Genomic DNA, 18608 nt, shown 5'->3' on the forward strand with positions numbered 1-18608 from the left:
CATATTAAATAAGACCCTGTAATTGAAACAGTAATAAATACTCCTGTCACATGAATTAAATCCTACACAGCAACCCACTGTTGGTATTTATAACCAAACGCATCCTTGCCTGACCCTAGTGACATTTCACCAACAATACCTTTGGTCTCCAAGCTGATTTATGCTTCCAATCTCAAAACAATCAATACTGATAAAATACGCTTTTTCAAACCTAAGGAACTATTTTTCCAAAGAAGATAGGAAGAAGAAGAACAGTCAGTGAAAAAGAAAATTCAAACAGGCTCAATTCAATTTAGATTTTGTACTACTACTCTTTCAAGATTTATTTTACTTAATAGTTTATTATGGGATGGAGTGTTTTGTTGTTGGTTTTGTTTCTTTTTGTTTTGCTTTGTGTGGGGGGGTGGTTTTTTGTTGTTTTTTCTTTAAGGTTGAAAAATTACACTAGAAGAACTGACAGAAAAATATATTCAGGTAGCTACTTCAAATTTGCCAAGCTAAGGACATCATTTTTTCCCTTCACTCAAGACAGTCTTGAGGATGAAACCCTGTCAGATTGCCATGTGGCAGCAGAACTGCAGTCTTTCACTTGCACATCCCAAGAAATTCTAACTGTAAGGATCAAGACTGAGCAGGTTAAGAGCGCTAGTTTTTTCAGAGAATCAGAGAATCACTAAGGTAGGAAAGGCCCACTAAGATCGTTAACCACAATGAGGAGAATCTCAGGTGGAATTTTTGTTTTTCAGTAACTTCTAGCACTTTCAAAAATGAAAGGACATTATGTAAGGAAACACACAGTGTCAAAGAAAACAGTTGATTTCTCAAAAAGAATGAAACGACCAAGGATGTACCAAAAGCACGTGACCTCACTGAGATGCCTCCTTACATAAATGGCAAGAGGAAGGGGCTCCCCCACGAAGATTCTAAAGTAACATTTTGGAGGAGCTGCTAAATACTGAAAAGTCAATACAGTAATATCAAAGAACAGAGGTACTAGAAGAGCCATGTTCACAAGATAATAATCATAAAACCAGTATTAGGAAATTCCACATTTGAAGACTAAGTTTGATTCTCCTGTGTTAAATAGCTGGCCTTCAAGAAATCACTTATCTGCAGATTAATATGTACTTCTTTCTCTTTGGCACAAACAAAAAACATTTTGGTAACAAACCAGTAAATAGTCTTATTGATAACATGCCAGTAAGATACTGAGACAAATTCATTTTTGTCAGCAAAGGAATCAACAGAAATAACAGCTACAAAGTCTTAAGGCAGCCACCAAGGTAAATAAGTACAGCACTAAGTATACATTTCAAATTCTACTGAGTTCCTTTCAACTTTTGGAAGAAGGTACTGTAGCACTGTTTAGACCCTTTTCTGGTGATCAATAACAGCTATTCTCTTCCAAAGGGAACAGCTTCTTATTTTAAGGCACGTAAGCAGCAAAAGACATTAAGCATTTACACTTACTAAGAGGCCAGTATATGAAAAGACTGTATTTGTTTTGTTAAGGTAAACTTTACACAGTAAATCAATGAGCTGCTGTCTTTACTAAGTACACAGATGAAAGCAATAGTACAAGTAAAGATATTTGTTTGCATATTCTTTCTGCTACATTTTAATAAGTGGTAAGATCCAAACTCAGCAGCATCTGAACTGACAAGAAAAGGGATCTGAACAGGCCTCCTACAACTCAAACGAAAGCTGGGGGTGTATGGGTGTATTAGGATCAACACTGCTACCCCACTGAGACTACATTTTTGGCGTTGTGGATGCTGCCTGTATCACTAGGTGAATTATTGCCTTTGGTTCCAAAACATGCAGATTCCACTGCCACTACAAGGCAAGTTTCCTCAGGCCTCCTCCCACCGTAACACCAGCATGCACCCACACAAAAGAAACCCAACATCAGGAGCAAGACGAGAGGAGTCAGAAGACTAGCACCAGACCAAACACTTGCCCACCTGTGAGATTTTTTTAGGAAGATGTAACTCACTGAAATACATTTCTTATCCACAAACTTCCACAAACTTTTCTCACAACATGTAAGAATGTAATTGAGAAAGATAAAGCTGGACTGAAAATATGAGATGTAAAGAGCAATGAGGGCTTTATACCAGTACACAGCAGCAAGAACAGGACTAAGAAAACATTTGCCAAACGTGATAAGCACAAAAGGCTCAGGATAAACCAAGCCATCAATTATACTTGCTTCTGAAGTCATAGATCTGTCAGAAAAAGAAAGTTGAGTATATAAATGCTCTGATAAAGTACTATCACAAACTCGTGCACAAAGATGTCATTACTTCTAATAAGTTTTTCTAAAAGAAAAAATCATTTTAGAGCTTTTGTCACAGGAAACGTATGTAATGTCTCGGACACTGATCTTGCAGATTAGTAGAGATGCTTCTTCTCAAGGAAAAAAATGAAGAAAAGAGATGGACCTAAATATTTTAATGTTATAAATCTTAAAAAATGGTATTTTGCCTCCATACTAAAATTGAAGTGATAAAGCAACCTGGAAACAAATTAAACAGACAAGATATCTTTAAATAATACAAAACCATAAGGTGTTAAAAATGTTAAGAAAGCTTCTAAATGCGACTTCCACCAGAATCTGTTGCTCACCTACCTTTCCTCTCTTTAACTACTGCATTCCCCAGCATACTTGTTATAGTTCAGACAGCACATTAACTCTGATTATCTATTAAGAACTATAATATCACAAGTAAATAACGTACAAACGTTCCAGTATATCAACTCATGCACATGTATGTAGAAAAGATCCTGCCCAAGGTGGCTTACATTTCATACAGGATTAAAATTTCATATTCACAAAACTGTGAACTATTTCAATAAATAATGCTTATTTTAAGAAATTAGACAGTAATGATTTCCGTGTTTCTCAATGACTAAAGCCCCACCAGCCAGAAGGTGAAACCAACTGCATGACTGGAAATGAGACGAGATGAGGAGTCTCTCTTTAGGGAGATTTGAAATGAAAAAGGAAATTCTCAACTGCAGCTGCTACAGAGCAACACAGAACTGAGGAAAACAAGACTCAATCGGTCTGCCTTCTGTTCACACGTGCTACGCTTTCTCCTTGAAAATCACAGAAAGCAGAGGTTTCTCATACACACACAGATACACTAACTTCATTTTACAGAAGTAGATGGATTAGGCTTAAGATCTTCACGATGAAAAGCTGATGCTTCTTTCTACAGTACCACCTTCTTAAACTGAAAAGATTTCCTTATCTGTAATTGAAGCAGCATTGTAACTAAGTTTTTTTCAGGCTTGACCTGAAATTGCAAGGATCTAGATATTTTCAAGGAACAAACTGAACAACACATTAGCTGTGTTGAATCAAGCAGGAATGAAAGCAAAATCATACACAATGTCATTTTATCAAAAAACTCATCAGCATTATCAATTTTCTGCCAACATGCATTTCAGTTGAAGAAAAATTCTGTTAACTTGTATATTCAAGTTATCGCAAAATAGAAAATGCAAACAAATTGCTCTAGAACTATAGTGTTCTGCAAGCAACCTACAACTTAAAGAAAACCAGTTTCCTTTGGTCTTCATAAATAATGTAGATACCAATAAAGCAAATTAACAAAGAGATTAGAATACAACAGGATGATTTCTGAGCTAAACAGATAATATAACAATTCTGCACAACAACTGAACTTCAATAGTTTAAACCATGTAAGTCACACAAACCATGGAAGTCCAAGATCATCAAGTCCAATTACCTATCAGTTTGTTATTCACCTATTTTAATCGCTTACCATAATTTATTACTTACTTTCCATCTACTTCTGGTCTTTTGCACACACAGTGAAACTTGCCACCAAAATCTATGTAAAGGTCATCTTCTACAATATGGAATATTCGACCAATGGCAATTTTATCTTTGGCAGGTCCCATCTGAATCAAAGGTGAGCGTCTCAACATGGATGCAAAGGATTCCGATTTCTCTGAAGGAACCTACAGATAAAGAAAAATATCATTTCATACAAGATACCATCTCAAGGAGGAAATAAATCAAACTGGTATCATACAAAAAGGCTTCATTCACTAAAGTACAAGAAAAGACTTCATGCCTCTGGTGCGTTTTTATTAAGTCTTCTCAGGAGACATCTGTTAAATTTCTACAACCCAAAACATTTCACATATTAAAGACTAAGGCTAAGACTAAGACATATCCTACTACTGGTTGGGCAAGTTAACTTTAAAATGTACTCCGAAAATTAGTCCTGCAAAGAACATATCCCATATCTTTGCTACCTCCTCTGTGAAAAACAAAGCAGAATTAGTACCCTGCACTTATTCGTGCAACTATTTTATAATGAATAATACTTAAATCTTCATTTTAAAGAACAAAACTATTTTGACAAAACAGCAAAAGTAGAAACCATACACAGAACTGATCTAAGATGTTAAGAAAAAATGAACCATCACTTTTCTCTTTTTTTATTCTACAATAGCAAATTATATTTTGATTCAGTAACTAAATAAATATAATACCAGTTATTTCCCATAGAGTTTCAGGAAAATGTGAGAACATATACCCTCTTGCTCTTCTACATGGAGACATTTCTGTTCTGTGATCTAAGACTGACAGTCACGTGCTTCCCATGACACGCTAGGTGAACATACCCAGCTACACTGGAGTGAGATTCCTTGTCATACATTATTCATCTGATGTACCAAACACGACCACTTTTTAAGACTACTACCTTTGAAAGGCGATACATATTTTGGAAGCAATCTGTAACTGAAATCCAACAGCAAATCAAAGGGAATCATTTTATTGAAGAAGAGAGAAGGTATCGCTAAGCATTCTCACAGTGAATTACTACTTCCAGTAATGATAATCCAGGGACTACAGATGTTCAGCACAGCATGTGAATGTGACAAGGATACATGGCCATATTCAGAATCTGTGGCCCTTCAAGGCTCTGCTCAGCACAGAAGAACTTGGGCCTGAAATTGGGCCCCAAAAGTTGGATATAAGGAAAAAAATCTTCTCTGAAAGAGTGGTAATGCACTGGAACGGGCTGCCCAGGGAGGTGGCGGGGTCACCATCCTGGATGCGTTCAAGAAACATGTGGAGATGTGGCACTGAGCGACACGGTTAGTGGGCATGGCAGTGATGGGCCGACACCTGGACTACGTGATCTTGGAGGTCTTTTCCAACCTTAATGATTCTACAAATTCACAGCATGAAGTTTAACTAAATTACACCCCTTTCATGAGTGAGAAAGCAAGAGTAATCTCGAATTTGTAAACAAAGAAATATTGTTTCTCTTTACATTTAGTAAACCTTCAGAATACAGGCTAGCACTGACTGTTTCTCCCTGGCTTTCCATGACACTGTAGTATAAAGCAGTGGGAAACAATCACTTTGTAGTGTGTAACACACAACAGCAAAGGTTGTACATATCAGGAATTTTCTTCCTTTTTTCATAGAATCACAGAATGGCTTGGGTTGGAAGAGACCTTGAAGATCACCTAGTTCCAACCTCCTGCCATGGGCATGGTTACCACCTACCAGATCAGGCTGCAAGTTATTTAAATCAAAGAATCGAGACCACGTCTTCCTGGACTGCAGATGAAAGACATCTTGCATCTGCAAACAGATTATTTACCAAAAATGACAGAACTGGGGGGTGGAGGAGGAGCAGGGATACTTTCCACTGTCTGCTTCAAGCGCACGCTGAAAAGCCACCTATATTTCCTATGATTAGAGAAGAATGCCATCATTTTCAATTTGCACATTTGGAAACTTTTACTCTCAAGGAAGTCAAAACAAGCAACAGCTTGGAATTCCAGTTTTCCTGGAATGCACAAACAGTGTGGGTTGTTCAGATATGATATAACCCCAGGAATTAAAAGCTAGAAATCTGACACCCCGGTCAGTTTGCTGCTTCAGAAAATGGAACGGTTTCAATGTAGCATCCCGAGGACAAGGGCTGAACTAGGTGCCTTCCAAGATAGGCATACACACAGACAGAAAGAAAGCTGCTGGTGATAGTAAACCACCAGTGGAGAAGTTGGATTTCATACAGGCATGCTACTATCATATACGGTTTCAGGCAGAGGAATTAACAATGTACTCTAAATTCAAATAGATAAAAATTAATTGCAGAGGACACATTTGAAAGTGCTTCAAGAATAAATGCAAAACAGTGGAATCAATAAGAGGAAGTATTTCCATTAGATGTATCACATGAATTGATGGGGCAGTAGTAATAATCTACATGCAACTTAATTCAACATAGAAGCCATAACCTTGCATTCAAAGGGATCACCCCTCCAAAAAGACTCCATTTGGGCAAGAGATTACACATCAATCCTCACACAGAAATTAGGAAATCTGATTTAAGGGGAACTGCTGTACCAAAAAGTGCAAAATTCAGAGGTCTTCCCCTGACATTCTCATTATGAAATCACTAGAGTTTCAAAAATCACTCGCCTGACTTGGAATTCAACTGCTTGCCCCTCTGAAGTTATACAGTAATAAACTCTTTTCTATAATCTATTATCATTTGTGATCACAAATATTGTTTTCAAAGATGATGAATCACATCTTAGTTGTAGCTTGTCACTCAGCACCAAGCGATGCCAGTCAAGTACAACAAAACTCCATGGTTAACTACTTTGTCCATTGTCTGAAGCTCTTTTGCTGATTGTTTGAATCCCTCCTTTCCCAGCCAGCACTACTCTATTTCTCAATCCTTTGCTGCTAACTGAGATCAGCTTTTCCAAGCAAAACAACAGTGAAGACAATCATCAAGAAAATTATACCAGGAATGCTCACAGCAAAGGATTTTCTCTGGACATCCAGAAGCAGCAGCTAAATGCCACACAGAAAAACAACTTTTCCAAGCAAAAATTAACATAGTCAAGAAGTAATGTATAGAATCTTAGAATATTATGGGGTGGAAGGGATACACACGGATCATCAAGTCCAACCACTGGGTCTCCTGTGTGCAGGGACACTCAAAAATGCATATAATTTAAATCCAAAACAGCAGTATGCATTATGTTGAAGATAAGAGACACAAACTCAGGACCACCAAATAGTAGAGATGTTGGCTTTTCCAAAGACTGCATTTTTGAATACATCATCCTCCCACATACTTCACCTTCTCTGAGACTAAACATTTTACAAAAATCTCTCTAGGGTCCTTCAGAAATTCCTTTAAGTCTCATTGATTTAGAATAGAGCTCTTTTCCAAGCTGAATAGTCCCAGCTCTCTCAGCCCTTTCTCACAGGAGAGGTGCTCCAGGCCCTTCACGATCTCAGTGGCCCCACATTAGACTCTCTTGAGTACATCCATGTCTCTCCTGCACTGGGGAGCCCAGAACTGGACACAGCACCCGAGGTGCAGCCTCACCAGAGCTGAGGAAAGGATCACATTCCTCCACCTGCTGGCAATACGTTGCCTAATGCAGCCAGGATACCATCAGCCTTCTTGACAGCAAGGGCACACAGCTGACTCATGTTCAACTTGGTGTCCACTGAGAAACGCAGTACCGTTTCTGCCAGTACTGACCCTTGGGATACACCACTAAACACTGGCCTGCAAGTAGATTTGTGTCACTGATAAATCGCATTCACATCATCCCCGTGGCATGATGTGCATACAATGGCACATTGTATGCAATAAGAATCACAGAATTGTAGGGGTTGGAAGGGACCCGTGGAGATCATGTAGTCCAAACTCCTGCTAATTCAGGTTCTCTACAGTAGGTCACACATGACAGCATCCAAGTGAGTTTTGAATATCTCCAGAGCAGATTCTAGTTAATAACATTGTTTTATCTCCCTCACAGGAAGAAACGGAGACACAGAGTTCTCCTCCCTTATGCAAACTTGCCTGGGAAATAATGTCTGTACACAACACACAAGTGTTATCTTTATACACTGACAAATGCACTAGTTCCTTCCTAGAATGTAGATTGAAGTCAGCAAATTTTGACTTAGCTAGTGTACCAAGAATTCAGTTGCCATTTTTCATCGTGGGCAGTTTTCCTAGAAAATACTGGAATCTACTTTAATGGTATCACTGGTCTACAAGTTTTCTGCATTCTGCTCCCTGGAGAAGAACTTCTCAGGAGCATGAAGATCTAATTCAAGCACACATGAATTGTCGAAAGACTCCACTGAATCACCCCATCAAGAATACAGTTGGGAACAGCCCAGAAACACAGAACAAGGCAAAATACAATATTTTTTTCCCAGTTCTTTGCATAAGCTAAAGGAGCTTTCAATAGGAAGGAGCTTATCTCAAATTTTAGAGACTTAATGGTATTTTGAGGAGTACTTCCCTCAATGATTTCTAAATCTCCTTAACTGCATTCTCCACAATGGGGCTACAGAAAAACAGTAAGATAGTACAGTACTGCTCTTCTCTGATTCTCACTGAGCGTTGCCCATATAGCTGGGAAACATACAATGAATTGATCACTCATCTAGTTACAAAAGTTGGAGACCATGAAAGAATCAGAAGCACAAACAGAACATTCTTTTCAAGTACCTGAAGTGTAAAGACTTCTTTTTTTCCTAGCCTGTTTGATTTTCCTTCTAATTTTCTAAGGCTGAAAGTTATTCATAAATATTTGGATGCCTTCCACTCTCTCTGTGTGCATAGTTTAATAATAATAATAAAAATGTAGCTCTTTCAACAACAAAACATTCTGCAAGATTATATATACTAACCAGAGAGTTTAAAAAGTCATAGATTTAAACCTCAATAAGATCCAAATGAAAGTAACTCCAATGGAGGAAAGGAGCATGCAGATTCCGGAGCAAAGCCTATGACTATACAAGCAGGGTGGTCCTATCCCATCCACTGTACAAGACATCTTTCAAACCCTAGCCACATGTTTTGTGTTTGCTTGCAAAGACAAGCAGCATGCATGTTGGAATGCAAGAGATATCGATGAAACATGGAGAAATGAGATGGGAGACTGGTAATCAGAGGAGTTAGGAGAGTGAATGACAAAGCAGCAGCAAGCAGTGTGCAAAGACCGCAATCCTCCATTTAACTATGAAATCTCTCTCCTCAGCACTGCTACCCATAGTTATAAAGGTTTTTCTGTCCCAACTTAGTTACATAAAACAATGAAATGAAAAATCTAATTTGGCATAACAAGTTGGTACGATGCCACAATAGCTAAAGGCAAAATGGCTGGGAGATGCCCAAACCTGACTGGAAAAGGTTCTGAGCAATCTGACCCAAAGTTGTGTTGGTTGGAGCTATGGGTCTGAACAGAAAACTTCCTGAGATCTCATTCAACATGTATTATTTTATTTAATAAATAGAGAAGACTGAGACTCTGCTATAAAGAATATTAACATTTTTTAAGCCTTCACCTGACCATATATACATATTGATAAGGCACTTATTTTCATCAAGAACCTAAAAAAATTCATTGCTTTCTACTAGCCCACCAGACCTTACTTTTCCATACACTGTAACTACTAAGAGTGTGCACTGTTAACTAGATATAAGCCTAATAGTAGGAATGTTTTAAAAGTTCTTGTAGGCCTTAATAAGGTAACAGTTCATAGCGATTCAGTTTGTTTCTGAATTCCTTTCTAGTGTTCTTTTACTATTTTTTTAAATCTAATTCTACTTCTTGCTAAAATATCCCTTTGAAATCAATTCTACACTGTAAGCAAGGTAACAACTAAATACTCATGGAAAAACTGGCAATTGTAAAAATTTTCAAGCACTAGGAATAGTAATTGGAGACTACAGTCTTAAAAGATTTTTGGCGAAACTCTAAGTCAAAACTTCTTTTGCACAAGAATGTTCCCTTTAAGCCACCAGGACTAATTCAAACCGACAACACACCTCAAAATGTGACACCAAGCAGCTAATGGCCTTCCACCCAAAAATACATAAGCAGCGTAACAAGCAAAGCTCAACAGTCCTCCTAAACCTCACAGAACAAGCTTTGCTTTCACCACTTTCTCCCTGCACACTGAACTTCTGAGGGTAAAGATCCAGGAGGAACACGAGGACTGACATGTAGTAACAGTGACTGAAATTTCAATAAACAAGCAATAGTAGCTAAAAGCTATACAAGACATTTTTCTGGTGGCCGCCTTCATTCTATACGTTAAACTTCGGGCCTGCTGCTGCTAGTTCTTTACTGAGAAGTTCAATGTTTTTTTATTCTGGTGTTAGAATATAATACTTCAGGTTTTTGGCCTCATGCCTTTCGCTCCTATCAGAACAAAGACACGCAGCCCAGAACAAAGACACGCAGCCCCTCTCTCCGACTCACGTGTTCAAGTACCTTCTGTACCTACAGTTCTGAACTTGTTCACAGTACTGTACCCAGCAGTAATCAGTAATTTTAGACCTTCCTTAAAGCAAAAGCTCTGCTTCTTGCATTAGCAGAAAGAAAGGCTTAAAAAAATATATTTTAAAAGCAATCAGCTGCCACTAATGTGTATTACATATTTACTCTGAAATAAGTAAGTGATCAATTTGGATTTCTTCAGCACCAATCCCATCTTGCATCTTCAGGCTCATGCCAGTGCAGAGCTATCAGAGCACTCACTCTCAGCTCGCTGAGTCCCCCAGGCTCCCTGCGCTCCCAGCCCTTCTGCCCCAACTCAAAGCAGTCCTGGAGGCATTCAAGCCCAGGCTGGATGGGGCGTTGAGCAGCCTGATCTAATGGGTGGCAATCCTGCCCATAGCAGGGCATTGGAAATGGATGGTCTTTAACGTCCTTTCCAACTCAAGCCATTCTGTGATTCTGTGACAACGCATCCCACTTGTTACAGGAGCTTGGCACTTACTTCCCTTTCTTCAGGCGGTGTGAGCTATCGCCCTGAATGCCAGGGGTTCACAGACTTGTTTGTTATAGACACATATGTTCATCAGGCAATAGGATCAAAATCCTCCTTGCACTTTTCATACACAGATCACTTCCAACCTAAGCAATTCTGTGATCCTATGAAATCAGAAACACGACTGCAAACCATCGCTTGGGCTTCCATGTGAGCAGCAATGCAGGGTCAGGAGCCATCCCCTCAGTATAACAGGGACCTTCACCATCTCACATCCATCACTTGAAAAAGAAAAAGATTTTCAAAAAAATACTCGAAGTATTCTGTTTTCCTAAATTTCCAAACTGCCTCAAACAATATTAAAGAGAACATTTTGCCTATTGCCAGCTACTGTACAGTATTCCCACACAGAGACTACATTTCATACACACCAGCCGGGTGCTCCAGTGCCTAACACACAATGTTTGACTGCTATTCACAGTCTTAACTGAAACTTAATTTTTAATTCTGAAGCATTTAATAAGGCAAATATTTAAATGTTATCTAGTATTTTTAAAAACATTATGGACAAAGCAGATGTGAGACTATGCATAATGAAAAAAAAACATTATTCTTCACACAGCTCTGCAAATAAGGTCACAAGTGTTAGCTGTAAGTGTGCAAGTAATTATATACATCTGCCAGCAAAATTCAACTAAAAAAGTTCAGAAGCAGCTGAATGGGATTCAAAGCTCAATAAAATCCCACCAACAGCATACAGTTATAATGAAAGACAGCATGAACTCAGAGTTTACTCTTTTAAATTCCACTATGTTTTGCAATTTTCCCCACTGTAATATAGCTGTTTCCCCCCCTTCATTAATGGTCAGAGGTTTTGTCCTATCTAAAAAAACAAAAATTAAAAAAAAATGAAACAACTGAAGTTCAGACTGTTTGCCAACAGATTCAACTCACTGTCCAAATTGGACCACCACAAAGACAAGGAAGATCTCTTCAGTTTCCTTAAAATGAGAGACTTTTCCATTTTATTCCATGAAAACAGATAATGGTGAGAAGCTAGCATATCATTCTTGCTAATAAAGGGTTTTGAAACTTAACTACCGTAGAAAAACTGAAACAAAAGGAAGATTTGTGTTATTTAATAAAGCTACTGAAGGAAAACGGTCCAAAGAGAAAGCATAAAAGAAGAACCCGTGATTCAAAGCAGAAATAAAAGCAGTGATTCAGGGAAAAATCTAAGATTAATGACTGTAAAGTCACAAAGGACAGCTCTAAAAGCAATCAAGGAGAAGACTGGAAACTTCCCTGCTAGAAAGCAAGAAGATATTAATAAAAAGATTCACAGAATTTCCTTTCTTCGCCAAGACTTTCTATGCCCAGATTCTGTAAACACACAACTTGTACACCATCTCATGCTATGATGATCTGAATTCTTCAGGGGAAGTATTTTAGCTGTAAGGAATGCAATATATTCTAGCATTAATCATTTAAAATCTGCAGCCCAGCACTAGAAATATCAGAAAGCTCTATCCAGGATCACAACGGAGTAGATGCCAAACATTTTTCTTTCCAGCTTAAAAGTCTCCTTTGCTCTTCCGCACATAATGTTCTGAAGACAAAGGGTCTTGGATGTTAAGGAAACAGCCGCATTTCCAAAGGCACAAACAAACAAAGGCAGAGAAATTCCAGCAGTACCATATCCACGAAGCTCTGTCCAAACCTGAGTAATGATGTGAACTGCACTCTGACAGACAGCAAAAAAACAAATTATCTAGCTTTAGAATCAACATAAATAGTGCCTATGCCAATCTTTATAAAGGAAATTTTGGGGGAAAAAAAAAAGGAGAGAAGAAAAAACCTTTTTTTTTTTTTTTTCTATAAAATAAGGTAATGTATCAACCACAGAATCATAAAATGGTTTCAGGTGGAAGGGATCTTAATATGTTCGAGAGCACAGTAGGAGCTGAAAGCTTTTCCTCCAAAACTTCAAAATTTTGAAGAAATACATCTCAGATTTATGATTGAAAAGGCAAACAGCTCTTTTGCCTAGAATAGGATAAAGGAAATTGACTGCTATGCTTTCATTCTTATCTTTATTAAATCTTTATTAACATTCAAAAACTTGCATATTTAGGGTTTTAATTGTCCAGAAGTATTTCCCATCACAAACTTAAAATTAAACACATCCCCAAAGAACCACCAAAAAGCAAAACAAACTTTTTTAGTCGTTCCAACCAAAAGAGGAACATCCATACATTTCCCCAGTACCGAGCAGAAATGTGGTTTCAGTTTAGAAAGCAAAATAAACAAATCTCTTCAGCCAAAAAGGCTGGAAGTAAAACTGAAATTAAATGCTTCGGCATCCCTTGTGCGAAGCGGTGACTAAGTGTTCTGGCAAAGTGTCATTTAAATTTCACTGAAGATATTAGAATTTTTGGCAACTAATCCACTGCGAAGTCTAATAATTTGTAAGGTACTCTCGTTCAAAACTTAGCTCCTCATTTTTTTAAATAGTACAGGGTCGAGTGTCAAGTAGCACAGCCATGGCAGCCCAGGTATCTCCATATCCTCCAGGAACTTGAAGATCAATTCTGGCAGTCATTTGGCTGCACCCAACATGCCGCAAGTCCTAACGCTCCCACGGAGCCTGGAGCACAGCAACTGAAGCGTGTGAGGAAAAGACCCCCACCCTGAGGACATTCTGAGAAAGCAAGACCTCTCTCTAACACTTCTGGGCAGCTTAGGCAAAACCTTCTCACAATAGTTTAAACCCCTGCTGTAAACTAGGGGACTCAAATCTGCTTTCACTGATCCATTTGCAGTTGGCTGAACTATGGGCTCTGGAAAATGAAGTATATCTTACTTTTCAGTTAATACTTCTAAAAAGCCTGTAGGAAATCCCACTTAGATATCTACATTACATGGATATCCAACACCAAAAGAAACACTGGAACAGAATCTCTAATGTTGCCTTCTTACACACACGTGTTATGGTTGACGATTGGGGGGGGGGAAGAGTCTAAGAGCCTATGGCTGAAAATGCAGTACTTTAAGTCAAAGTCAGACTAGACAGCCACAGTCACCCTCTGCAGCCTAAAACTCAATTGGTAAATCACCAGTTATCTAAGCATCCATTACAATTTCAATATCAGATACTGTTTTGCCATATGCAAGCAGTGACATCTCCTGACACATAACTCCAAAGAAGATCTGTAAGAGTTGCGCCAATTCACTGACTTCCACCTAGGAAAAGCTGGTACTAAGAAGGAGGCCAGTACACAACAATATCTACAAAGCTAACGTGAACTTCACGCTATGAGAAAATAACTGATTTTCACTGAACAGTGTCTTCATTTTGTGCAAGCTACAGTTTCTATTTACCAGTCTTTCTCATCCTAAAAGGAAAATAAGAACCAAACTTCAGTTACATTAAGAATAGGACTTCCATATTTTGCAGTATTATCCGGAGGGAAGTAAAAAAGGTCACAGAAGTTGTAAGAGCCAAGTACGATTGCCATCATACTTGCCATACAGCACCGAAAGATTTTGCTTGCAAACTTACTAAACACACAATTTCTAAGTCAACTCCCACACACGAGTTACACTACTTTTTTAAGATTTTTTTAAGTGTTTTTAAATTATATATTGATTGGCAGTTGAGAAAGGATTAGTCTTGCATTATAAAAATAATGAAAGATTCACCATACGGTATTTGAAAGCAAATGATGTTCAAAGTTAAAGTTCAGCCTCTACCATCCACTTATCCTTCCATCAAGCTCCATCTTTCGGTGCTCACTAGAACGCTGACTGATGAATATAATTTCATTTTTGTCTGCAGAATAACTGATAATTAAAAGCGTTTCAGCTGCACAGAAAGCACTGTATTTGTATGTAGCAATTGTATATATATTGCCTTCATAATAATGAACAATGTAATACTGCAAAGTAAGCACGTTTTAAAAAGAGATGCAAATAGCACTTAACCAAATACACATACCACTTAATCAGTAAAGTATCATGGTGAAAACTACCCTTCTGTGCCTTCTAATTAAAGTTTCCAAGAAGGATCAAGCAGAATTTAGAAAAAAGATCACAGAAATATGATTTGTAAGCCACGCAGAATGTGTAACAGGTTTTCCTGAATTGCACTTTAAATATCACAACTTCTTAGTTGTATAGAAAGCTCTTCACAACGCTATTGAGGCTTCTCGAAGCCTCTATCTGTTCAACGATGGATATTTCTTAGACTCATCATCTAGATGCAGGATGAGAACAGTTCTTTAAACTCATGAAAGAACATTTATTTTGTAAGATGACTTGTTACTGACATCTTACTACTGCTGAATCAAACACAGGACTACTGTTCGTAAAATAAATGTAATTTTTTCTTTCCGAATTCACAGACTTCCCCTGTATGCCTTACAACACACACTGCACTACTTTAGTAAATCTAACACCAGGGGACTTCTTAGTCAGTTACACATAAATCTGCCCCTTATTAATGTATTATGAACTATATTCTGCTTTTTTGGAGCCTGGATTTTATGTTATGTAAATTTTAGTCGTATCTCTGTATCGCTTTTCTTCTGTGACTTCAAGCAACCATGTTTAGGAAGATCAGCATAAAACCAAAGAGTACATCTGGAGAGGGGAAAGCCATCACAGCTGTCTCACAAGGAAGTAAGCATCCGTAGCTGCTTCTGGCCCCTTTTTGAAACTTCTTGTGATGTAAATCCATTGTCCATTTAAAGCTGAAAGCCGTGAGGTTACACTGCTAATACATTTGAATGCTACCAAAACCATGAAGGGTTATCCCCCAAAATCTTACACATTTGCAACCTGCTGCACTGATTGACTCAGTGCCAGCTTTCTTTGTTACAAAATGAAGATCCTCCAGTTATCTTCAAATCTTCATTAGATACACTGGGCAGAAACTGGAAAATAAGACTTTTGTAAAATGCAGCTTAGAAAATACTCTGTTCATTAGCCAAAAAGATCACGTACTAATAGTTTTGAGTTAGGAATGTGTCTGATAACATAAAATATAGTTTGTTCACAATAAACCTGCCCGTTTTTTCTTGAAATAATATATATACGTAATTAAAACATGAAACACAAATGTTTTTCTTTTAAGGATTATTTAATAACTAAAAAACATAGAACACTGAAGTGATGTCACTACAGGATTAATAAAATAAGAAACGTTCAGAGAAAAAAAGAATGGGTGGGAAGAGAGGTGAAGATGACAGATGAAAGTTCATTGACATTCTGCTTTACAGAGTAAAAGGACAGTTAAGTTTTATTGTAATTTCTTCATGAGTAGAAGGAAACTAAACAAATTCAGAGCGCTTAACAGTTATCTAAATACTCTTACTACTTTCCGTAATATACGAAAAGGGATGAAAAAAATAAGAACCAGGAGTTGCAAAGAGTTCCTAAACGTGATCAGCTCTCAGAAGTGGGATTCCCCCCCACCTGCGCGCTGAGCATAACGTGATTCACAGCATGCATGGCACCCAAAACATCCAGCTCTTCAGTTTAGTTCTGAACAGAAATCACCTCATCTCCAAACCAGAGCAGTCCCTAACCCGGGGTGAGCCTAGTCCATGGATCATGCCAAAAAGGGAACCGGACCAGACCAGCAAGCCGTGCTGTTTGGACCCAGCAGCTCCCCTGCAGCAAGGCTGCCTGGACACGACTGCTCATCATCCTCCTGAGCCATTATGTCTCTGCCCATGCATTTAGGTTGCTGCACGGGACAGTGACAATCCCACACAACAGCTCTCTCTCACGTGCAGCCTGACAGCTTCTCCTGTGTCACAGCCCTCCCAGCAGGCTGGTTGCTGCTGCCCAGGCTCCTCCAGGGCAGGATGCTGCTCCAACAGCCGCAGTGAGAGAGCAGCTGGGTTCTCCACAGCAGCAGTGGGCAGAAATGTCCTGCTGATAGCTGGGAAGGATTTCAATTCCTGTCTAATCCTAAAGCTATCTAAAACTATTTGTTAAGACTGAAAGAGAGCTCCAGCCACACAGAGGTTACAGGTGCCCTATGAAAAATTACAGCAAAGTGAAAAATGCACTACGTATTCTTGTTCTCAAGTAACTGCAACTTCAGTAAAACCATCTTCTAAGTGATATCACAGGTGGGAACACAGATCAAGAGAACCACTTTCCATTGATAATTACACTATAAATTATGCTGATTTTTCTTCAAAACATTCAGTGTTACACAATAGTTTTAACCCAGGTTACCAAGATGCTGTGTAAGCAACACAGATATGTATTCTTCATAAAGAATATACATGTACCTTTGTTACAGAGTTATACACCCCTTCAAAACTACTGCTTTTTGTGTCTTGGTTTTTAACCTCTCCCCTGCAATACAAGCAGCTATGGCAGCTCTTTATATCCCCTACTGAAATACCTTTTATCATCTTTCTTTTCTTTATGACCAATGATACCTCACTTCTGAAGAGTAACAAGAATTTAAGTACCTGAAATTCCTGAAGATCTGACTTGGAAAACATGTGAAATTATGAGGGTTGCTCCAAAAGTAATGCCTCCTAGGTTATTCTGTTGGCCCACCACGTCAGAGGCGGACGTTGGTGGGATGGCAGCAGAGGTTGAACCTTCCCACTGATATTCCATGCCATGCTGTTGCTGGTGACAGATGACAGCAGAGGGGCAGTCTGACACAATGACGACTGACATGGAAGTGAGTATGAAGCAAAGAGCTGTCATTTAATTCCTCCATATGGAAAAAATGGCACCCACTGGTATTCACTGATGCTTGCTGAGTGTTTATAGAGACCAAACAGTGGCTGTGAGCACAGTAAGGCAGTGGGTGCTGCATTTCAGCAGTGGTGACAGCGACAGCGGGTCATCTCCGCTGGTGCAGATTTTTATGAGTGTGGCATGCAAGCTCTTGTTCATCACTGGCAAATATGCACAGCTAATGGTGGTGACTATGTAGAAAAAGAGTGTTATGTAGCTGAGAACTGCTCTATCAAACAGTGCTATTGTGCTCTTCGTATCTATTGTAGTTTAAATGGAAATAAAGAGGAGGCATTGCTTTCGGAGCTACCTATACATATACATTTTTGAAGGAATAATAATTTCTAATATATTCTGGAAATGAGTTGCGATTATTCAGAGATACCAACCCACTGAAAAGTCACCATTTTGTAGTGTCATGGTTTTGTGATTTTCGGTTATTGGTACTCCACATCAGAACATCATGTAGTGGATGTACCTGGTTCTCAGAAGAGAAGGACTACTACAGTCCCCACGGTACTTTGCTCCTCTGTTACCATTTTCCAGCCGGAGGGAAAAGATAAAAGCTCACAGTATAAAAACTTGCAGATCACGAGACCTCGCCCTCTTTTTCCGCCGTCTCTCGTCTTGGCAGCACCTCGCTCTCCAGCCGTCTTATCGTCGGTAGTAGAGTAAGGCCTACCTTGATTTTGGGACATTCTCTCTCTCTGTATTGGATTTATCAGCTTAAATTGTAATTATATTGTATTATAGTGTGTTGTTTTGCATTCCGATATTTTATTTAGTAAATTACTTTGTTTCTCCTCAGATTGTTGCCGCTGTTGTTTGCTCTCAGGGCCATCTCCTTACCCTTTTTCCCTTTTCCCTTTTCCCGGGGTGTGGGCCCGTGGGTCCCCCATCCCCTTTGTCACGGAACCGGGCCGAACACCCATAAACTGCTGACACGTAGATATCTGTTTCTTCTCTTTTGCAGAGCTGGAAAATCATTATAAAATTTAATCTGTGCTCTGCAGAT

At 38.8% G+C, this 18608-nt stretch overlaps 1 protein-coding gene across 1 annotated transcript in view; it reads right to left on the bottom strand.

The window, feature by feature from the left end:
- The window catches only part of MRPS28 (mitochondrial ribosomal protein S28), a 77404-nt gene that overhangs the window by 55949 nt on the left and 2847 nt on the right, over positions 1–18608 (bottom strand). The window contains 1 exon segment of the mRNA XM_021385908.1: positions 3812–3993. Within this exon segment, the coding sequence (XP_021241583.1) occupies positions 3812–3993 (182 nt within the window).

The sequence above is a fragment of the Numida meleagris genome, chromosome 2 (genome assembly GCF_002078875.1).
Source record: "Numida meleagris isolate 19003 breed g44 Domestic line chromosome 2, NumMel1.0, whole genome shotgun sequence".
Lineage (NCBI taxonomy): Eukaryota > Metazoa > Chordata > Aves > Galliformes > Numididae > Numida > Numida meleagris.